General features: G+C 38.1%; 1 protein-coding gene across 1 annotated transcript in view; it reads left to right on the top strand.

Moving 5' to 3' along the window:
• Positions 1-22,432, top strand: part of TDRD1 (tudor domain containing 1) — a 46,486-nt gene extending 24,054 nt beyond the window's left edge. Inside the window, exons 13-28 of the mRNA XM_073793740.1 lie at positions 227-394; positions 514-621; positions 1,472-1,642; positions 4,734-4,976; positions 5,335-5,472; positions 8,211-8,321; positions 9,064-9,234; positions 11,820-12,095; positions 12,800-12,919; positions 13,015-13,017; positions 14,429-14,542; positions 17,024-17,191; positions 18,394-18,621; positions 19,264-19,310; positions 19,390-19,482; positions 21,895-22,432. Coding sequence (XP_073649841.1) covers positions 227-394; positions 514-621; positions 1,472-1,642; positions 4,734-4,976; positions 5,335-5,472; positions 8,211-8,321; positions 9,064-9,234; positions 11,820-12,095; positions 12,800-12,919; positions 13,015-13,017; positions 14,429-14,542; positions 17,024-17,191; positions 18,394-18,621; positions 19,264-19,310; positions 19,390-19,482 — 2,159 coding nt within the window. The 3' untranslated portion in view covers positions 21,895-22,432. The remainder of the gene's footprint in view (positions 1-226; positions 395-513; positions 622-1,471; positions 1,643-4,733; positions 4,977-5,334; positions 5,473-8,210; positions 8,322-9,063; positions 9,235-11,819; positions 12,096-12,799; positions 12,920-13,014; positions 13,018-14,428; positions 14,543-17,023; positions 17,192-18,393; positions 18,622-19,263; positions 19,311-19,389; positions 19,483-21,894) is intronic.
• The last annotated feature ends 1,755 nt before the right edge of the window (positions 22,433-24,187 follow it).

Here is a 24,187-nt window from a genome sequence, read left to right as displayed (position 1 = left end):
CCTGGGAAGGGCACCTGACCCAGATTTGGAGGAAAGCCTTTCACAGTGACATCATACTGAGCAGGAAATACCCAAGTTGCTGGGAGATTTGGGAATATGTTCTGGGAAAAAAGACCAGCATGTATGTATTAAGGCCTAGAAGTGTGAAAGAGCACAGTTAGGCCTGAGAAACTGGAAAATTGGATTAATGAAACCAAAAAGGCTTATATTTCTGCTTTTTGATAAGGTGATCTTGAAGATGTCAGGAAAATCACAGCTGAAAACAAAATTGTTATAGACAGAAGTGGCCTAATCCCCAAAGTGTTGACTTTGAACGTAGGTGATGAGTTTTGCGGTGTGGTCGCCCACATTCAGACTCCAGAAGACTTCTTTTGTCAACGACTACAAAGTGGGCGTAAGTAAATCTTGATTTGTGTTATCAATATAACATACATCAAGAGACTCAGCATGCAGATATGCAGATAATGTGTAAACTTGTATTTCTTTAGTTTAAGATGTGATCTGTATCCACAGATAAGCTCGCTGAACTTCAGGCGTCACTTACCACGTACTGCAGTCAAGTGTCTCCACGCTCTGATTTTTATCCAACCATTGGTGATATCTGCTGTGCTCAGTTCTCTGGTAAGGAAAAGAGTATTATTGAATTTTTTACTTACAATTAAGTACCAAGAAATGAACCAATCTTCGTTTTGCGTTGATGGCTGCATTTGAAGTTTGAGTAGTGCACCAATTATGTTTTTAAGTATATCCAATTAAACTGAATCCAAGTGTGTAAGGGAGGAGGAGGACCTGTAAATGCTGCGGGGGTGGGGGTGATGGAGGTTTTTATTTTATCAGCCCTTTAGTTCTGGAGACTGATACAGACATTTGTTTATATCAGTGTGGGAATGTGGAACCTCCCAGGGTCATGTCTTGGCCAGTTTTCTTTGGAACAGCAAGAGTGTCTGGAGGCACATAGCTGTTGTGGCCCGGCCTCTGTAGCTGCACAGATGATGACCCTGTGATGACCGGGTTCAGTTCTCTGCTGAAGGGAGGACCAGTGGCCTCACAGGAGGGGAGAGACAGGTAGGCCTCCGGTAAATCTATGGCTTGGTTAGTGGAGTCTGGTTGACTCATACTGCCAGGTATTCTAAAATTGATCAAGACCTAATGGATTCACTCACATGACCAGGACATGTTCCCTTGTCCTAATGAGTTAACTGTCCACTAGAGGGATTAAGCACTTAATAAATAAATAATGACAAGCATACAACATGAGTTACCTAGAAAGGGATGAATAAAGGTGACATTTCAGGAGTTGAAAGCTTCTGATAAGGAAAAGTAGGAATGGTGAATAAGCATGCATAGTTCAGTAAAGCTTGATGTTACATGAAAATAGAATCTATAAATGACCATCTAAATTGAGGAGGAAAAATTTTCGTGTATATCTACATTGGAAAAGCATTTCAGATTGAGTCTCTCCTATTTTTAGAGGATGACCAGTGGTACCGTGCCTCTGTTTTGGCTTATGCTTCTGAGGAATCTGTACTGGTCGGATATGTAGACTATGGAAACTTTGAAATCCTTAGTTTGACAAGACTTTGCCCCATAACTCCGAAGTTGTTGGAATTGCCAATGCAAGCTATTAAGTGTGTGCTGGCAGGTATGTAATTTTTATAGTTCCTGTATTCTTAAAATATTGAAACCTAAAGTTAAGAGCATTAGAATTGAAATTAAACTAGTGAGTAGATCAGGGAATGTGTTTAGCTATAACTTACCTCAGTACAAAAACAATCCTTAATGGAACATTTAGGAAATACAGATGACTATTTTGCTATCGGTAATAAAATGAAGTTGAATGTACCTGTGTTTATGAAGTTGAGTATTCTTTTTTGTTATTTATAGATCCTGCATTATCAATACATATCACAGAAGCCTGTCAATTGCATGAATTAGGGGGAAACTGCTTTTGAAAGCAAGAACATTAACGATCATATGCTTAGAAATCACTGTATATGTAACATGTCCCGCTTGGAGCAGGAGCTTCTTTCCAGTGTAAAAGATTAGCTTCTACAACTTTTCATTCACATGCACCAGAATTTAACTAGTATCCAGTTATCAGAAGGGTATTTCCAAGTTTCTGCTACTAGCAGTGTTCTTTTAACTACATTTTTTAGCCTATCCAAGATCATATCCTTAGGAAGAGGTACAAACTACTGTGTATAAAATAAGTAAGCTATAGGGATGTATAGTACAGCACAGGGAATATAACCAATATTTTATAATAACTTTAAGTGGAGCATAATCTGTAATCTACAAAAATACTGAATCACTGCATTGTACACCTGAAACTAATACAGTATTGTAAATCAAATATACTTCAATTAAAAATTAATGATCTTTTTTAAAAAACTAATTTTTGAAAACAGATCATTTCCTTGGGATAGGTTGCAAAACGCACTTACATTTGCAAAAATACCGCCTTAGGTGGAATGGAGGTGTCAGTGGGTATGCTTTTCATGTTTGTGATACACATTATGATTGTTCCCTAGAAAAGGTAGAACTAGTTTACACACCTACCAGAAACGTAGTAGGGAGTCAGTTCCTCGACACATTGGTGCACCAAATATTGGCTGGGCCAGAAGGTTCGTTTCGTTTTTTCCGTAAGATGGCTCCAGTAGCACTTAGTTTTCTTTAACTTCACTCGAAACAATTTTGTTAGCTTGTATGTGACAGCTGTCATACCAGCGTGCATTTAAAAAAAGACTTATCAAAATTGGTGAATTTTTGTGTAGCCATTTTAATATTGAAGGTGGAAGAAAAACAACTTTTTTGGCATATTATGCTTTATTCTTTCAAGAAAGGTAAAAATGCAACTGAAATGCACAAAAAGATTTGTGGAGAAGGTGCTGTGACTGATTAAATGTGTCAAAAGTGGTTAGTGAAGTTTCGTGCTGGAGAGTTCTCTCTGGACGATGCTCCACGGTTGGGTAGACCAGTTGAAGTTGATAGCGGTCAAATCAAAAAACAATAATTGAGGACAATCAACGTTATACCACGCGGGAGAGAGCTGACATACTCAAAATACCCCAATTGAGTGCTGAAAATCATTTGCACCAGCTTGGTTATGTGAATCGCTTTGATGTTTGGGTTCCACATAAGTTAAGCGAAAAAAACCTTCTTGACCATGTTTCCGCATTCGATTCTTCACTGAAACGTAATGAAAACGTTCCGTTTTTAAAACAAATTGTGACGGGTGATGAAAAGTGGTTACTGTACAATAATGTGGAACGGAAGAGATCATGGGGCAAGCGAAATGAACCACCACTAACCACACCAAAGGCCAGTCTTCATCCAAAGAAGGTGATGTTGTGTACGTGGTGGGATTGGAAGGGAGTCCTGTATCAGGAGCTCCTTCTGGAAAACCAAAGGATTAATTCCAACAAGTACTGCTGCCAGTTAGACCAACTGAAAGCAGCACTCAACGAACAGCATCCAGAATTACTCAACGGAAAACGCATAATCTTCCATCAGGATAACGCAAGACCACATGTTTCTTTGATGACCAGTTAAAAACTGTTACAGCTTACCTGGGAAGTTCTGATTCATCTGCTGTATTCACCAGATATTGCACCTTCAGATTTCCATTTATTTCGGTATTTACAAAATTCTCTTAATGGAAAAAATGTCAGTTCCCTGGAAGACTGTAAAAGGTACCTGGAACAGTTCTTTGCTCAAAAAGATAAAAAGTTTTGGGAAGATGGAATTATGAAGTTGTCTGAAAAATGACAGAAGGTGTGGAACAAAAGGGTGAATATGTTGTTCAATAAAGGTCTTAAGTGAAAATGAAAAATGTCTTTTATTTTAAAAACTGAAGGTACTTTTGTCCTGCCCAATAGATATTTCTGGATTGTTTCATCTTGGCCAATTTTGATAAGCTAAAAACTAAATCATTTTAATTTGCTTCATTACCAGTGAGACTGGATGTTTTTTCATAAGTTACTTGGCTCTTAATTTTATGAAATGACTTGGTATAACTTTGGGGTTGTTGATTTGTAAGTGCCCTTTCAGTAAATGCTACAGATGTTTCAGACGTCAGTATTAGTGACCGGTGTTTCTTCCTGGATTGTTTTATACTTTTGTTTGTGATTTTGTTAACAACCTTATTGACATATAATTTATATACCATAAAAGTCACTGTTTTAGGGAATTCTCTGGCAGTCCAGTGGTTAAGACTCCGCTCTTTCACTGCCAAGGACGTGGGTTTGATCCCTGGTTGGGGAACTAAGATCCTGCAAGCCGCACAGCCAAAAAAAAAAAAAAAAAAAAAACAGTGTTTTAGGTATACAATTCAGTGATTTTTAGTAATTTACCGAGTTGTACAGCCATCACCATAATCCACTTTTGGAATATTTCCATCACCCCACTGAGATCTCTTGTGCCCATTTATATATAGTTAATCCTAGCTTCCTAGGCAACCATTAATCTACTTTCGGTCTTCTAGATTTGCCTCTTTGGACATTTCGTATCAATGGATTTATGATGGTTTGTTTACATAGAAATATAGAAGCGTTTTACAGACGTTTTCTTTATAATTTTGCCTTCATTTTCATGTTTAGAAAATCCTTCTCAGATGGGACTTTCTGGTTCCAGTGTTTGTCATAGAGTCCTTAAGTTTGTGGAAATTAGGAGCTAAATTTGTAAAGGCTTGCAATAAGAAATATTTTAACATTCTTTTAAAAATTCTTTGTTAGGAGTAAAGCCATCATTAGGAATTTGGACTCCAGAAGCTATTTATCTGATGAGAAAAATTGTACAGAATAAAATGATCACAGTGAAAGTGGTGGACAAGTTGGAAAACAGTTCCCTGGTGGAACTTACGGATAGGTCTGTGATGCCCCACATCAGTGTCACCAGAGTGCTCATCGATGCAGGCTTTGCCGTGGGGGACAAGGGGGTAGTGACAGTTAAGCCCAGTGTCATGAAAGAAGCCAGTGGTAAGTAAATTGTCCACCAGATAATGTCCGTGCTGGAATTCAGGTGGCTTTGTGAATGTATGGGTTCTCATACTTTAAACAAGAATTGATGTTGAGTACTTTTTGTCCTTTTAAATCAAGCATTCATCTAAAGAGTGTGTTTGGGTCACTGGCAGCTGAAGGTCGATCAGAAATGTGAATTTGGAATTCAGTGAGGTAGTAATGGTTAATTCTCATACTAATTAACTTTCCTGCAAAGTCACTAAGAAAGTTATTGGACATTCAGTTCTTCAAAAGCAGACTCTTTATCTTTAGCAGCCCTGCTTCCAGCTCCCCGCTCTGGCCATTTGTTTTGCAAATCGTCCGTTTATTTTCACAGTTCCCTCGGGTGTAGAAGCAGAAATCAGTCAGTTGGAGTGGACGTGGGTTGAACTTGCTGTTGATCAGACAGTAGATGTTGTGGTCTGTGTGATGTATAGTCCTGGAGAATTTTACTGCCATGTGCTTAAAGAGGATGGTAAGTTGACTCTTACTTATTTCTTTTTACAGTACACTGGCATAGATAATAGGTCAAGATAAGTTTGTTATTGGGTGGTGAAACTGTTCTCTTTCCAGTAAAGGCCAAGTGGGTATTTGTACTTTCAAGAAAGATTTGGTTTTACTTCGTTGCCTTTTATTCCATTGTAAGACATTATTTTCTGTTTTCAATAGTCTCTGTTTAAACCAGCTTAGAGTTCACAGAATGTCTCCTAAATTCATTTTTGAAAAATTTTAATTGTTGATCTCATTGACGTATGACATACATACAGATAAGTGCACAAATACGAGTGCAGCATAACAAATTCTCACAAAGTCAAAACCTTGTATAAGCAACCTCTGGTTACCAGTAACCCGGAAGTTTCCTTCATGTCTGCTGACAATCACTGCCACTTCTTTCTTTCAGAAGTAAATATGATCGTGCCTTCTAATAATAGCATAGATTAGTTTTTCCCATTTATGAACTTTATATAAATGGAATCATACAATATGTACTATTCTGTGCCTTGTTGCTTTTTTTTTTTCACATTTGTGAGTTTGGACCATCATTTTCACGTGTGACTGTAGCTCGTTTTTTGTTGCTGCATAGTGATCCGTTGTGTGAATGTACTGCAGTTTACTGTTCCTTTCTACTCTTGGACATTTGGGTTATTTCTAGTTCTGAGCTATAAAATGTTGGTAAGAATATTCTCATACAGATTTAGCGCACATGCATTTCCATTGAACATGTACCTAGGAATGAAATTACTGGCCAAATCTTAAAGGGTATGTGTGTTTTCAGCTCTGATCGATGAATGCTAAAAAGTTTCCAAAGTGATCATGGCAGTTGTTGGTTGGAGAATTCTAGTTGTTCCACATCCTCACAAACACTTTGTATTTTCCGTCTTTTTCCCTTGAGCCATTCTGGTGAGCATCATTGATTTTAACCTTTCTAAGTTTTGGGTTTTCTCTCTGTCAAATAAGGATGTTACCCTAGATAACTAAGTTCCTGACTGGCTCCCAACTTGTGAGGTTTGTCATCCCTTCATACAGAATCATCTGGTAGATAGGCTACTATTTTAAAATATTTGCCACTTATTTTCATAAGTGATTGTACAAGCATATGGTACAAATTTTAAAGTTACAAAAGAGAATATAGTGAAAAGTTAAGTTTCCCAGTTCCTCTTCTCAGATTTCTAAATATCCTTCCAGTTCCTTTTCTCAATGTTCTCAATATTTTTCCAAAGTTGCTCTATACATATGCTTGTATGAATATATATATTCCTTTTTATGTAGGCATAAATGGTAAAATAAATAATATTTGCACTTTGCCTTTTTCTCCCACTCTGTCTTGGATATCAGTTCACATAGTGTTTCCTCCGTTCTTTTTAAAATATACTTTTAACTTTGGAATAATTTTAGATTTACAGAAAAGTTGCCAAGGTAGTACAGAGAGTTCCTGTATACCCCTAGTTTTCTCTATAGTACCACAATTACGTAAGATGTTAACATTTGTTACAACTTAAGAGACCCACATTGGTAAATGTCTGTGAACTAACCTCCAGACTTTATCTGGGTTTCGCTAGGTGTCTTTTCCATTTCTGGTAATGGCCTTTTTCTGTTCCAGGGTACCACATCACTGTACGTCCTCATTCCTTTTCATGGTTACATGGTATTCCTCTGGGTGGGTTTACCCTAATTTAGTTAACCTAGGTGCAGCTACAGCTAAAGGATTCCTGTGTACAAGCATTTATCACTAAAAACAATTCTTGTAATCTGTGATTTTATTCTGAGACTATATCCTTGAGACAAATTCCTAAAATTGTACAATAGTTATTAAGTCAAAAGATATGTGCGCTTGTGCTCTTGAGAGAGTGCCCTCAAGAGGCCATCCAGGCTGATGTCCACCATCAGTGTATGAAAGTGCCCTCTCCCACACCATTTCCTGCAGTGTGTCCTTAAACTTTCTTATTTTGACTAACCTGAACGGTGACAATTCTAACTCGATACAACTTAATTTCCATTTCTGTGGATGGGTCTTTGCCACATATTTAAAAGATATTTTTCTTTTACTTCTATAGTGTTCAGATCCCTTTACTTGGCATTTTAAAGCTCTCCACGGTCTGTATATTTCCAAGCACATCTCTGGTGTTCTTCTTCAGTGATTCACCTTTCCATTCCTCTTCTCTGCCAGACTGCTCCCAGCAAGTGTTTTTTTGGCTGCTTAATTTGGTACTTTGCCTCAGAGCCGTTTCTTTTTCTGGAATTACCCTCTCCTTTTCTAGCAAACAAGTCATACTTCAGATTTCTCTATGAAGCCTTTAGTGCACAGAGCTCACCTCTCTGAAAGTCCTTAGCAGACACTGTCTGTGCCAACCATTTAGTAATTACATATACTCCTTCAGGACAGCTTATATGTAACTTCCTTTTTGTGCAGGCTTGTGCACTGTTTCCTGGTCCACATGCAAAGCTCATGCTCTAGCATACTGACAACAATGCCATCGTCATGGCTCTGTGCCCAGTAAATTGTTGGCATGGGGTTTACTGAGAGTATTAACTAAATAATGACTTATTTGCCCAATTTCTTAATAAGGAGAAGGGAGAGGTATTTGGTGTACTTTATAGTTGCTTGGGGATATGCCTGGGTTTTTATGATCAAAACACTTTCCAACTTTAAATGAAAATCTGTTACTCTGCATGTTTTTAAAATATTAAACACTATGTGTATTGTGTTTTCAGCTCTAAAGAAACTCAGTGACTTGAACAAATTGGTAGCAGAATATTGCCAGCAGAAGTTGCCTAAAAATTTTAAGGCAGAAGTAGGGCAACCTTGTTGTGCTTTTTTTGTAGGTAAGTTGCAGTTGGCACAATATTGACTATATTAGAATCTTTTATTTCTTGACTTTCAAACCTCATTTTTAGTGTATTTTCTTCCTGATGTTTAAGCAGATATTTTTCATAATCAAAATTAAGTGAATGCTTAAAATACTGTGGGTTTTTTTGTTCTTCTCTCTTTGTAACAAGGAGCCTCCAAATGATACATTCTTACCTAACTTTGTCAAATGCTTTTCTTTCCAGAATTTCTGATAATATTAAAAGCTAGAGAGTGGGAAACCTGTTCACTGCAGATTCATTGTTTCTTCTGGTCACCCTGTGCATGTTTATTTTGAAAATATGTTTGATGAAACACCTTAATTTCATTGCATGTTTTTCTGTTTATTTTTTCTATTATTTACCAAGTAACAAGTGAAACAATCTCATTAGTGGTGAGACTATTATAAGTCTTCCAGTTTGACAAATATCAAGTTTATTAAGTCTTTACTTCACTTAATATTCTGCATATTGGTTAGGTTATGAATGAAATCTTTATAGTTGATGTAAAAGTGTGATGCTATAAAGACTTCGGTGATATTCTAAGAATGAATTTTGAGAATCCTCCTTCTAGGGATTTCTGAATTAAAAACTAAAGGTGTTGTCTGGGAAGAGAAATATATTAGCTACTTTAGACAAAGAATGGTCTTTTTCAAGATAAAAATTTCAAACCTTAATAGAAGGGAAATATTCCATGTTACAAATTCTGTGTTAAATCTAGGTGATGGTAATTGGTATCGTGCTTTAGTCAAGGAAATCTTATCAAATGGAAATGTTAAAGTACAGTTTGTGGATTATGGAAACATTGAAGAAGTTACTGCAGATGAACTCCAAATGATCCCATCCAAATTTTTAAAACTTCCATTTCAGGGGATACAGTGCTGGCTAGTAGGTATGGTGCAGAGTAAGAAATTTTCTCAACTGTCTTCTAATACTTAGAGTACATAAATTTCTCAGTATTAATATATTTATAATTTTAATATTTTGTGTAAGTTATTTTCTGTTTCATATTATAAAATTTAGAAACATATATTTAAAGATACTGGCCAAAATGTTCAGTGTTGATGTCAAAGTAAGGAAGCAGCTGCTTTTCTATACTTATGATAGGAGTGAAAACTGATGCTTTCTTTTGGAGACATTTTGCAGGATTCCTTAAGAGCCTCAAATATTCTTACCTTTTGTGTTAGCAAGTTTACTTCTAATAATTCATCCTAAAGAAATAATCATGTTATTTCACAAAGTTCACCTACATGGAAATTCATTACACTGCTGTTAATAATAGCAAAACAACCTAAATAGCCAATAGTAGAGGCTTGGTTAAATGAGGATCCACATAATGGGTAGTGGTAGTACCTATTTCATAGGTTTGTTGTGAAGATGATTAAATTAATGTTTAGATCAGGGTCTGTCTGGCACTCAGAGTTCTATTAAGTGTTCGTTCTTATTACACAGTCATTAAAATGTTAAGTATGTGTTGATGTGAAGACTAGTTCATGATTTAAGTGAAGGAAGCAAGTTATGAAAGAGATGGCAGGATGGCATTGTGATTAAGAGGACAGATTAGAAGCAGCTCTGCTGCCTACTAGCTGTGAAACCTTAGGTAAACTGTTTAAACTCTATGCTTCCTTTTCCTCATCTGGAAAATAACGGTACTTCCTCAAAAAGGCATTAAGGATAAAAGAGATACAAGGCATAAAGCACTGAATAGTGGCTAACATTACAACTATTTTTATTATTATAAAAATTTCTTTATAAAAGCATTATGAGTATGTATGTGCATGTGTGTATTTCCATATGCACATAAAGATTATGAAAGGTTGGATACCAAAATGTTAATAGTGGTCATGTCTAGAAGCATTAGATGCTTTTTATGTTTCCTTTTGCCTGTTTAATTTCTACTTATTTTACACTAACTATGTTCTGGATTATTGTTTTTAATCACCATGTTTTATGTCAGTGTTTCTTAAAATATGACCCCTCCACCCCACAGCCAGTAGTATCAACGTGAGAACTTGTTAAAAATGTAGATTCTTAGTCCCCATCCAAGACCTACTACTAAATTGGAAACTCTAGGGTGGGGCCCCAAAATCTGTTTTCACAAGCCCTGTACATAATACATATGCACACTCACATTTGAGAACCACTGTTATGAAAATAAGGGTATAAGCCAAAGTTATCCCAGAAAGATAATTTTTGGTTAAATAATTAAATATGATACTTTGAAATTATCATTGGAAGACTCTTCACAAAGGTACAAGTGTAGGTTTAACATCTTTTACTAGAATAGTTGATAACTCATCATTGTGTATGTAACCATAGTGGCTTCTAAAAGAAATAATAATTCTATTTTTGCCTATTGGGAAAAATGCCAGGTGAAGATAAGTTAGTGAGGAAAGTAAAGACGGATCCTGAGCCTCCTAAAACAGTAGTATATTTGTAGATGCATTATCTGCAACTCAGGCACTGAGGATGTAGATATATAATTGATTATTGAGAAAAGATATTCAAAATCACTGACCTGAATGGTAAACTTGGGAAGGGTCCAGTCCTGGGTATTATTGAGGCAAAAAGTGCAGCTTTGGGGCACAGAATTCTTACTTTTTTTATTTTTATACTCCACATCTTTATTTATTTTTATTATTTTTTATGCTCCACATCTTTATTGGAGTATAATTGCTTTACAATGGTCTGTTAGTTTCTGCTTTATAACAAAGTGAATCAGTTATACATATACATATGTTCCCATATCTCTTCCCTCTTGCGTCTCCCTCCCTCCCACCCTCCCTATCCCACCCATCTAGGTGGTCACAAACCACCGAGCTGATCTCCCTGTGCTATGTGGCTGCTTCCCACTAGCTAGCTATTTTATGTTTGGTAGTGTATATATGTCCATGCCACTCTCTCGCTTTGTCACAGCTTACCCTTCCCCCTCCCCGTATCCTCAAGTCCATTTTCTAGTAGGTCTGTGTCTTTATTCCCATCTTACCCTTAGGTTCTTCATGACCTTTTTTTTTTTTTTTTCTTAGATTCCATATATATGTGTTAGCATACAGTATTTGTTTTTCTCTTTCTGACTTACTTCACTGTGTATGACAGACTCTAGGTCTATCCACCTCATTACAAATAGCTCAATTTCGTTTCTTTTTATGGCTGAATAGTATTCCATTGTATATATGTGCCACATCTTCTTTATCCATTCATCCGATGATGGACACTTAGGTTGCTTCCATGTCCTGGCTATTGTAAATAGAGCTGCAATGAACATTTTGGTACATGACTCTTTTTGAATTATGGTTGAAAGCTTCCCTAATGTGGGAAAGGAAATAGTTAATCAAGTCCAGGAAGCACAGAGAGTCCCATACAGGATAAATCCAAGGAGAAACATGCCAAGGCACATATTAATCAAACTATCAAAAATTAAATACAAAGAAAACATATTAAGGGCAGAATTCTTCTTAATGCTGTTTTATTTGTTAGATATACAGCCTAGAAACAAACACTGGACCAGAGAAGCCATAGCAAGATTTCAGACGTGTGTCACAGGGATAAAACTCCAAGCCCGAGTGGTTGAAATCACTGAAAATGGAGTGGGAGTTGAACTCACCGATCTTTCCACTTCTTATCCCAGGATAATTACTGATGTTCTGATTGAAGAACATCTGGTTTTAAAAGCTAGTTCACCATGTAAAGACTTAGTGAAAAACAGTCCTGTTAATAAACATGGTCTTCAAATTGATGCCCCATGGCTTCAAGGTAACATTTTTAAACTGCTATTTAAATTTATGTTATCCTTTGCTTTTATAGGCTGTGAAAATTTTTCTATTCCAAGTGACATGATTTTCCTGTAGAAATAGGCTTTGTGGAAATAGATTAGTAATAAGTAAAGTTAGTTCAATATTTATTGAAACATGGCTTTTTTATTAAACACTGTACTCTTTTTTTTTTTTTTTTTTTTTGCGGTACGCGGGCCTCTGACTGTTGTGGCCTCTCCTGTGGTGGAGCACAGGCTCCGGACACGCAGGCTCAGCGGCCATGGCTCATGGGCCCAGCCGCTCTGCGGCATGTGGGATCTTCCCGGACCGGGGCACGGACCCGTGTCCCCCGCATCGGCAGGCGGACTCTCAACCACTGCGCCACCAGGGAAGCCCTGTACTCATTTTTAATGTAATTACTTGTCAGGCAGACGTGTATCATACAGCTATGTATCCTTTAAAGTTTGAGTAAATTTTAAGAATTAAATATACTACAGAAATGGAAATATACTATAGGAGCATAATAGTTTAAGGATTCTTATTATAGATTGAACTTTTTTGTAATGCACACCAAAATCCCTCAAATTAAACAGATTGTTTTATGTAAACACAGATTTTCGTTTTGGGAATTTGGGAATGTTGGTATTCAGTAGAATACTAAATGTTATCTTTTTCATGAGAGACCTGTATTTCGTATGTTTTCAGCCACCTCTTCAGCTGAGCAGTGGAGGACAATAGAATTGCCAGTTAATAAAACTGTACAGGCAAGCGTATTAGAAATCGTAAACCCAAACTTGTTTTATGCTCTACCAAATGAAATGCCAGGTAAGAAACCAAACAGAGTTTGAGACACATTTATGCTGGTCTTTTAAACTGTAGAATGAACTTACCTGAATTCCTTAGGAAGTGATGGGGAGAAGAAGGTGATGATTTCTGTTTCACTCATGTTTTAATTGATCATAATAACACTTCAGGAAAATTTAATTATAAAAACATGAATGTGAACATGCCGTGCATTCAGCACCTACTCCACCTGGTCTTGATCATCTACAGCTTTTTATAACAAAGCAGCATCCTTAATTACTGTATAATTTCTTGTTTAAAAATAGGTACTGTCTGTATTGAATTGTACTTATTACTAAGCTAACCTTCTACAAGCATTACGAGAATTTGAACCAAAACAGTTTAGATACGTTGGAAAAGTACTTCCTAATCAGTCTATAATCACAATGTTACTGTATCTTAGAAACTTGGAGAAATCTTTTACACTGGCCCTAATCATGAAGAAAAGTAGCATGTAACTATTGACTTTCCTTTTTTATTTCGTGAAAGATTACAATTAAGGCATCTCTTCAGTGTATTTTAGTTTTTTTTTTTAAATTATTTTATTTACTTATTTTTGGCTGCATTGGGTCTTCGTTGCTGCGTGCGGGCTTTCTCTAGTTGCGGTGAGCGAGGGCTACTTTTCGTTCAGGTGCGCGGGCTTCTCATTGCGGTGGCTTCTCTTGTTGCGGAGCATGGGCTCTAGGCCCGCGGGCTTCAGTAGTTGTGGCTCGCGGGCTCTAGAGCGCAGGCTCTAGTTGTGGTGCATGGGCTTTGTTGCTCTGTGGCATGTGGGATCTTCCTGGACCAGGGCTCGAACCCATGTCCCCTGCATTAGCAGGCGGATTCTTAACCACTGTGCCACCAGGGAAGCCCCAGCGTATTTAACTTTATTCTTGCAGTATCAGAGGCTGAGTTAGTGCAAGTTTGCTATTCAAAATAATTTGCAGGTATTTGAAAGCTGAAAAAAATGAAAAAAAAAGTTTTTTCAAATGGTCAAACCAAGAATTGTGGTGATAACAATAACTGCTCTTAAATTTATCCTCCAGTATTAGGAATAATCAACTTTAAACTGTATAGTGGAGAGCAGCGTCTTAGGATTATTGCATCCTGACAATAACATATGGTATGATGAATTGGAAGTACTTTGCTTCATTTAATTAACTATAACACACTTACTGAAAAGTATACTGAACAGTCGTAAAACTGCAGCTTAATAGAACAAGTTTTTGTAGAATGAACACACTAGAATAGCCACCCTGATCAAGAAATTAGCCCCCCAGTGGCTTCCTTCTTGCCCCCTCCCAGTCTTGCATCCCTTCCCCACAAGGTAACCAGTAGTGGTTTAATCTTTTTTTGGCTTTATCTATTTTAAAAATATAAATGTATATTTTAATATATATGGGTTCTTTTTTGAGTGGTTAGATTTGACTTTCCTTTTTATATAAATACTTTATTATAAATAGTAGCATTGAAAATTTCTTCACAAAACATTTTCTATATATATTTTAGATCAGGAAAAACTGTGTGTATTGACAGCCGAATTGTTAGAATACTGCAGTGCTCAGAAAAGTCGATCGGCCTATAGACCAAAACTTGGAGATGCGTGCTGTGCCAGATACACAGGTAAGATTCTTTTCTATTCCCCAAACAGAGTTCACTTTAAAATTTAGATTTACAGTTTAAAAATGTATTTCGTTTCCCTCTTCTTTTGTATGACAACTAGATCTACAATTTCCCTCTCTTTCTTCCCAGTAGAAATGTGTCATAATTTTTGTTTAGATAAGTATTCTGTATTACGTTATTAGTTTTGCATAAACAGTATTCACAGCCTACCCACGTAGTTACTATAATTACATTTTTCTTTTGCAGCCTTTTTTGTTACTAGTGTCCTATATACTTTCACTAATGATCTCCAGTTCTCTGCATTGGTATAAATTCTCTCCATGAATACTGCCTGTACTTTATCAACTTTTATCATATTGTAGGCAGCTCCAGCCTTCTGACACACTCCTATCCAGACTGCTTGTCCTCCAGACCTGAGCTGTCATCCTGAAATTTTCCTTTCACCATCATACTGGAGATTGTTTCAGCACGAACCCCCTATGTTTCTTGGATTTCTCTCCCACCCCACCTTGTTGGCTAGATTTCTCCCTCCCTCATCTCAACTTGTTTTCTGGATCCTTTACTTTTGATTTAATATTTTGGTATATCTATCTCATCCTCTAGAAGCTGAGAAAAGGTACATGTAAGATAAATTTTGTTATCTTTCATGTTTGAAAAAGTCTTTATTCTACCCTAATAGTTACTTGATAGCTTACCTGTAGATAAAATTCTAGGTTGGAAATCATCTTTCTCTTAAAACTTTGAAGGCATCGTGGATGTTGCTGGTGGAGAGGTAGATGTCATTCAGGTTCTCCAAACTTTGTACGTATTTTTTTCCTCCTTTCTGGAACTTTTGGTAATCTTTTCATCTCAAGTTTTGAATTTTTCTTTTTTTTTGCGGTACGTGGGCTCTCACTGTTGTGGCCTCTCCTGCTGCGGGGCACAGGCTCCGGACGCGCAGGCTCAGCGGCCATGGCTCACGGGCCCAGCCTCTCTGCGGCATGTGGGATCCTCCCAGACCGGGACACGAACCCATGTCCCCTGCATCGTCAGGCGGACTCTCAACCACTGCACCACCAGGGAAGCCCCTGAATTTTATGATGTGACTCAGCACTGGTTTTCTTTTCACCTTTGTACTGAGCACCCAGTGAGTGGGCCCTTTAGAAATTCATGAGCTTCAGTTTTGAAAATTTTTCCTGAATTTTTTTATTCCTTTCTTTTATTTTCTGCTCCTTTATGAACTCCAAGTATTCTCATGTTGGACTTAAACTCTACTGCTGAATTTCGTTTGCTGTTTTTTTTTCTTTTTTTTTTTCCCAAGAGATTTCCTCAGTTTTCTCTTCCAGCCTTCCGTATTTCATTTTTAATATCACATTTTTGGTTTCAGTAGCTTTTTTTGTTTCTCAAGCTTTTTTTGTTTCTTAATAACTGTCTTGTACTTGCTTCAAGGATGGAAGGTCATTTCTCCGAGGATGTTAATATCATTTTTTAATTTTCATGGTCTTCTCCGTCTTTGGGTCTCTGTTTCCTTGAGTTCCTGTTTGTTTCAGTCTTCTCTTTCATGTCAGAGACTTTCTTCTACTATCTGGTCATCTTTTGCTGTTCATTTATGTAAGGTGAAGCACTGAGAAGCTAATTGGAGGTTCCTTTGTGCACAGGCAGAGCTTGTCTGCTTAGTGGACTTTCCTGTAGGATGACCTGGCTCTGCCGTTTCACTGGGAACTCCTGATGCCTGTGTCTTGAAATGCTTTTGCTTGAGACGGTCGTCTCCTCCCTGGAGTGCATAGCTTGCCTGGCAGGGTTCTTGTAAACTCCCTCCTCTGCTCTGCCTCACGTTCCCCAGTCCGTAGTCTTTCTGGTTCGTCCTCTCTGGGGAGGACAGTCGTCTTCTGCCCATGGGTAGGAGCAGTTACCTGAAAAGGGGGAATTTTCTAAGCGTTATTAAAACACGTAAACATAAAACTGAGCATTCTCTTTAGCAACTTTAAAAATAGATATTATGTGTAAATGTGTTTATAAACTAAAGTTTATTCACGTGCCTTGGGGAAGCAACTCTGCTTCTGTTATCCAATCCCCATTTCATCTCCACCTTTGCTCCAACTTTTGAATGAGTAGCATCAATTATTGAGCCTTGATTGCTTGGGGATTTGAGATGCAAACTGAGATGTTTCTTGGCTTCTTTACACCCAGCTTTAGTTGAGCTCTGCTAAATCATTTCCACTCACATATTTGCTTTCCACCTTCCACTATTACATTGTCTTCCCTCTTGTTCTCTATCCTTGTGGTTTTAGGCCTTTTTCTATTTAGTTCTATAACTGTCTTTTGAGTAGAATCTGCAAGGAGTATATGTGATGCTCCTATTTAATCTAAACTCCTTGGCGTGAAGTCAGAAATCTTGGTGTGAATTTCTAAGTGAGGTAAATGTAACTGTGAATAACCATCTTAAAGGAGGAGGGCATCATTGAATGTAACTTCTCACCTGAGATTCCTCTGTATTTTCAGGTGATGATTTCTGGTACCGTGCCGTTGTTCTGGGGACATCAGCTGCTGATGTGAAAGTGCTCTATGCAGACTATGGAAACATTGAAACTCTGCCTCTTTGCAGAGTGCAGCCAATCTCTGCCAGCCACCTGGAGCTTCCTTTCCAAATTATTAAATGTTCCCTTGAAGGTACACAATTAAGTCACTTTCCAATTTGGGTGTCTGTGGGATGTTTTTCTTCCTTTTATAGCACGGAGTCTGAAACAAATGAGTATTTTAGGACTTCCCTGGTGGCGTGGTGGTTAAGAATCCGCCTGCCAATGCAGGGGACACGGGTTCGAGCCCTGGTCCGGGAAGATCCCACGTGCCGCGGAGCAGCTAAGCCCGTGCGCCACAACTACGGAGCCTGCGCTCTAGAGCCTGCGAGCCACAACTACTGAACCCACGTGCCACAACTACTGAAGCCCTCAACGCCTAGAGCCCCTCCTCCACAGCAAGAGAAGCCACCGCAATGAGAAGCCCGTACACCGCAACGAAGAGTAGCCCCCGCTCACCGCAACTAGAGAAAGCCCGCATGCAGCAATGAAGACCCAACGCAGCCAAAAATAAAATTAAAAATTTTTAAAAAAGCGTATTTTAAGCAACAGCCCAGATTTCTAAATATCGAGCAGAGTTTACCAAAAAATCTCATACCTTTTATTATTATTTCATTCTCACAAAAATTATGTTCATTTGTTCCATCTTTGTTTTACAGATTAGTTTCAGAGAGTCAAGGCTCAGAGATTCTGGTTTGCCTCAGGTTGCAAAGCTAGTTAAGTGGCAGGGCCAGGGTGAACTGGGGTCAGTCATCTGACGTCTTGTGCGGGGGTCTTTCTGCTTCGTCACAGAGGCTAGAGACATTCAAATGGCACCGTTTGGGGCTACCTTCCTATTCATACCATATCTGCGTATTTATTCAGCCCTTCAGTTGGAATTTGAATAAACGGAACTAAAATGCTAAAGTAGCGTTTTATTCTTACTCCTGGTTTCTTTACCCAGAGGTCCCAGCAGATAATAACACACTGATTTCCTCACAGTCTGCTTTGGTTTTGACTCAGAGAGTTGGAAAATTATCTTTATTATTGTTTGCTTCTACCATTAGAATGTAAGTCCACAAAGGCAGACATTTGTCTGTTTTGTGGCTTCTAGACCTAAATTAGTGCTTGACATAGTAGGGATTGAGGAATATTTATTAAGTTTGATTTTTTTGAATGCAACAGCAGTAGTACATCAAAGCATACCTAAACCTAGCTAAAATCAGTGAGCCTTTTGCTTATTATCCTTAGATAATTTATCTAAATATCATTTTTCAGGAACTTGACGATTAACTCTAATATTCAATTTTTTTCCAGGACCAATGGAATTGAATGGAAGCTGTTCTCAATTAATAATAGAGCTACTGAAAAATTTAATGTTGAATCAGAATGTAATGCTTTCTGTAAAAGGATTTATCAAGAATGTCCACACAGTGTCAGTTGAGAAGTGTTCTGAGAATGGTACTATCAATATAGCTGATAAGCTGGTGATGTATGGTCTGGCGAAAAACATCACATCTGAAAAGCAAAGTGCTTTAAATAAAGGTATTCTTTTCAAGTTTAATAGCAGGTGTAAGTGTAGCCAAGAACAGATGTGATCAATTTAGTTGACCTGATCCTTCCTTATTCTCCGTGGCCACGTTCCCTCTGTCGTCATCCTTTACAAATCCAGCGGCAGGGTGCTGACTCATGTTGCCACCTTAGAGGAGCCACCTGGAAGGAAGCAGGCCTCCCAGTCCAGATTTTCCTTAGATCAGGCTCAGCAACACTGTTGATAGAATTGATGCTGAGAGCTTTAGAAATGTCAAGCATTCAGAGTAGCTTCCAACTTCCTTTTGATCCTGATCAAAGTGAGAAGAACTCACATATTTGAGAATGGATCTTACTAGTTATTGCATAAGATGATGCTTTGGCAGGCCTGCCCTCAACCGAAAAGAGATATCCCGTGTATGACAGGCAAAAGACCTGAAACCTCGGAGGTAAGGGCACTCATTTGGTAAAACCCAGGACAGGAGTAGATAACATAAAGCCCAAATGAAAAATTAATTGATCAAGTCCTTTGTAGTTGGAAAGGATCTGCCCTGAGGGGCAGATCTGTATATGTTCGGACTGCAGGTTTTGTTTTGTTATATTATTTCTGTTATTTATAGTGCTAGTTGTCTAATGGCTTTTTGCATTTGCTTTTAGAAAAGGTGAACAGGATGAATTGCTGCTGCACAGAGCTACAGAAACAAGTGGGTAAAATTTCCTTAAGTGAAATTATACTCCCACCATTTTTAGGAATGAAATAACACCATTTCTTCTCACCCTCAGGTTGAAAAACATGAACAGATTCTTCTCTTCCTCTTAAACAGTCCAACCAATCAAAACAAATTTACTGAAATGAAAAAATTGTTAAAAAGTTAAGTAAGTTAAATTTGATGTTTTTGCACTTGTGTAACCCCCAGCAGGACATCTCCAGTCATGTTGTCATGACAGAGCTAATGGGGTTGACACCCGTTTTGAGGCTGTACTTTATTCTGCGGTGTAATGATCTGAGGTCTGGCTGTAGTGTTTCTGCTGTCTTTGTAGGTTTTGTTTGGTAAGCTCCCTTTGACACTGCTAGTGGGACTGAGTCCAAGGCTGTCCGGATTGCAGCGTCCTTTACTGTGTTTGACATAGAGACAGCTCTTGATGATATTTGCAGGGACTTGTAAAAATTGTCATGAGGTCAAGCTTAGCCTGAACTTCTTTGTGTCTAGAGTGAAATTAACTCTCCCTTGTAGTACTTCTATAAAAACATTTAGCACTTTTTGTGAGGAGGTTCTAAGAGGCCAGGAACAGAAAATGGGCTGTACTGATAGTATATTTCATTTCAAAACAAAACATACTCTTCCTTTTTTGGCTGCGGTGACTCTAGTGGTTCAAGACTACATTGGTGGATTTTGAATAGTGGTTCCCCTGCTTTTCTATATTGCCTGGGATCCTTTGTTCTAAGGTGGCCCTCGGAAATTGTTTTGTGATCAGTAGCCAGTTAGAACTTCTCATCAAAATGAAGTTGTCCTTCTCACCACTTTGAATTGATAGAATTCTAGCTAAAAGCAAAGGATCTTTGACTTACTCAGTATGTGCACTCTTGCTGGCTAACCTGCAGTTCATATCTGACCATTTGCAAGTAGCTCCCGAGGTCCTCCTGCCCTCTGGGGCTCAGTGGGTGTAGCAGCTCTCAAGGAGGTACCTACTGGGGTCAGACCTATTCTCTACATGATAATGGACAGTTGTTTTGTTTCTGTTTCTAAGAAAGTATGGCTAAGTTCTAAGCTAAATATCATTCATGCAAGATCAAGAGTTTTGATTCTCATGATTTATTTTGAGATGATTTATTTTACTTCACAAGTTTTGGGTTATTTTTAATAAATGCTGACTTGCAGTTACAACTTTCAGTCCTTTCTAATATATTAAGTTTTAATACTGACTGCTGTTATGTGTACCATACTTGAGTTTAAAATTTAATGATACCAAATCATCATATTTCTAATCAAGTTGATTAACTGTATGTGCTTTAATCTTTATATCTGTGCAATAAGCTTTTTTTTTTTCCCGTAAGAATATTGAGTGTGTTTGGGTACACAACTTCAGATGAAACCTGTATTTTCTATTGTTTCTAAATAGATTGAAGATATTACTTAAAAAAAAACAAAACACTTGATTTAAAGCATAGTGGTTGAACTGGCTTTACCCCTACTGCAGAAATAAATATAGGTTGTCTACCTTTGAATACCTTATATTTGAGTAGTGCATTATCTAATAGTCACATTTTTTTTTTACATCTTTATTGGAGTATAATTGCTTTACAATGGCGTAATAGTCATGTATTTAATCTTCACAGTGCTCAGAAGATTAAAAGAAGGTAGGCCTCATTTTATAGATGAGGAGGTGAAGGCTCAAGGAGGTTAAGTGGCTGCCCAAAAAACCACACACACAGACTGGAAAGTAGGTCTTATGATGCAAGCTGAGTTCTCCGTACCACCGTTTGCTGCTTACCTGTAGCTGTGCTACAATATCATTTTAGATTAGATCAGTTCTGGATGGCAAGAAACTAAGGGGTTATATTACTAGAAAAAATTACATACATGGTTCCTTAAGCATACTTCCTTCATTGTGGTGAAAATATAGTTGGTTTTGTTTTGTTTTTTTCTGGTACGCGGGCCTCTCACTGTTGTGGCCTCCTCTCCCATTGTGGAGCACAGGCTCCCGACGCGCAGGCTCAGCGGCCATGGCTCACGGGCCCACCCGCTCCGCGGCATATGGGATCTTTCTGGACCGGGGCACGAACCCCTGTCCCCTGCATCGGCAGGCGGACTGTCAACCACTGCGCCACCAGGGAGGCCCTGGATAATTGTTTAAATTACTCTTCTTAGAGAAGGATAAAATGTGCTTAAAGTTTCAGTGTTTCATCATCTCTGGAGAAATTTGTTCGTAATTTTATTGTAAAATTGCTAAACTAGGAGTGATGTGGTGATGAGAACATAAAACTCCCTGTAATCTGTTACTCAAAAGTGGTAAGTATTTCAGCATACAAGTTAATAAAATATTTTTTATATTTGGAGGGAGAGCAAACAGCTATATTTTATATCTGTGAAGGGGAGTACAGACAGCTGTATTGGACATAAAGCACTGTTACTGTGGTGGTGAATTTTTTTTAATTGGCAGATTTGACTTAAAGTAATTTCAGTTAAAAATGAATATTTGGTTTACTTTTACTTAAGATAGAAACTAAGAACCATGGTAATTGAGTTTCTATATAAGGCGTAATGATAACTGATTTTTCTCTTGCAGAAACACTCTCAGAGATCAACACTTAGGAGAAAGGAAACAGTGAAGGCTTGACTGAGGAGAGAAAGTACAGCATCTTGTGTTTTTGTTTCTTGGAAACTTTTTCTTTAATGACATTTTATGCCTTAATTTTTGTTTGCTTACCACTCTTCTGTCTAGGCGGGGTAGTTTTATTTTTTTCCCTCGATGTTCTTCCCCCCCAAATAAGTCTTGCATAAAAGAGTCATACCAAGTGCGTGGGAATATGGGAAGGGATACATAGGGGCTGTCTAGTGTACATGTAACTTTTTATTACTTAAAGGTACTGAAGAAAATATGGCTCTGGGTTAGTATTGGATCAATTTAGTTGATAGACACATGAGTTTTATTTTTTGGATTTTTCTGTATGTTTGATATATTTCATAGTAAAATATGCCCTGCTCTCCCTGTCGCAGTCTGCCTCTTCCACGTAATAAATGTTCTTTGGTTTGTTGTTGCTTGGGTCTCTGCCCTTCTTATCTTGTTCTCTCTGAGGTCATCAGCTTCTTTCTCTCCATGTTGATTCGGATGGCGTTTCCTCTGCCCTTGGGCACAGTCTGCCCTTGGGCTCTCACCCACTGGGTGGGCGGAAGGCACAGATTCTTCTCTCTGTTCCTGCCATCCACAGGTACCTTTCCAATCTGTAGCCACTTAGATTGTTAATGTAGATAGAATTTACATTTTCTGAAGCACAAATATAGTTAACAATTTAAGTTAAAAAGCTAAGTTAGAGTATATATTTTTCTGGAAGCACATACAGTCATCTTAAACTGTAAACTCACATATACAGAATTATGGGCCAGCTGACTTTCCTGCCAGCCTGTAAGTTTCTATTTGGGAATTTTTCCATGATTTAAGTATCAGACTGTGACAGCCTAAGAAGATGTTGTCACCAACTCAAAGAAGAAACTCGACTTTTTTTTTTTTTTTTTTTGCTTTTACTGGTAATGTGTGTCAGCTTAGATTAAGTGGAGTTTTTCCTCATGTTAAAAGTTGTTCAAACATTGATGTGCTTCTATTAGATAAAAATTTAAGCTGCCCAGTAAAGTCCTTTTCCTTCACAGCCAGATTTCCCTTGTGTCCTTATTGCCAGCAGCATTTTGCTAATTTCCTTTTCTTGTTGGCACATACTAGGAGCACTGGACGTTTAGTTTGTTCATACTCTGTTCAATTCCAATCACAATGAAAATGCAAATGAAAACTGGAATCGCAGAATTGTCCTTTTTATTAAGGAAAATTAGGGAAGCAAGTCATGGAACACATTAAAAAAAATCTAAGTTCATCGGATTCCAAGGTTTTATCGTATGGTACATACTGGAAGTTTGAATAGAAACCGTTTAAATTAAATGGAGTTTAATAATAGTTGGTGGTTGAGCTATTTGCCTTGTTCCCAAAGAGAAACTAACGTAATCTATAGTGCTAGTCTCACAAGTAGAGAGATGGGTTAAATATCTTCTGGATTAATGCAGCATATTCTCATATTCTCGTACTGGACCACCAGATCTTATTTTTGATCTTTCACATTAATTCACATATTTACTGAGCTCCAGCTGTGTTCCTGACACTGAGGTAAGTGACGTATTTTTTGTTCAGTAGGGCCACGTGTGGTCCGTCAACACCTGCCAATCCCAGTCTTGGGGTTCCCTCAAAATACTTAGTTCAGTCATAGATAAGTACTTAACACCTGAGACCATATAATCAAACAGTTATATTCCTTGGCATAGGGCATGCAAATATTGAGACAAATCAGATCCATCGTGCAAGGGATTCTTAACCATGGGTTAAGCAATGAACAGGGGTGGTGGGGGGCAGTGTGGGAAGAGGACATATTTGATGTGCCTTTTTCTTTTGGTAGAATGTTGTTTGCTAGGGCCGCTAGAAATGAAAAAGTTTCAAAATTGTGAACAAGGGTGAGTGATAATCTGAATTCGAGCTCTCTTGCTCCAGAAAACCTGAGGATCCTTCTCAGCAGGGCCTTAAACTGCCGAATTCTAGGTGAGGAATAAAGTCATTGTGATGCCCACCACTCTGAGTCTGCCAGACCAGAGCAGTAAACCAGTAGAGTAACTAGTGGGCTCATCACCAACATGACTGCTGCCTGGATTGGGCCAATCGAGCTCTTCTGGGATTAGCCAAAGAGTGACACCTGGGCTCCTCACCGCTGTGGGTGTTTCTGTAGCCAGACTTGCACCCAAGGAGTGCTTTACTTGTTAAACAGAAGAATCGCAAGGGTGCTTTTTGTTTGCTCTGTTTTTCCAGATGAATTAGAGGGCAACCT

The sequence above is a fragment of the Tursiops truncatus genome, chromosome 16, assembly GCF_011762595.2.
Source record: "Tursiops truncatus isolate mTurTru1 chromosome 16, mTurTru1.mat.Y, whole genome shotgun sequence".
Lineage (NCBI taxonomy): Eukaryota > Metazoa > Chordata > Mammalia > Artiodactyla > Delphinidae > Tursiops > Tursiops truncatus.
This window is presented reverse-complemented; position numbering and strand designations above follow the sequence as displayed.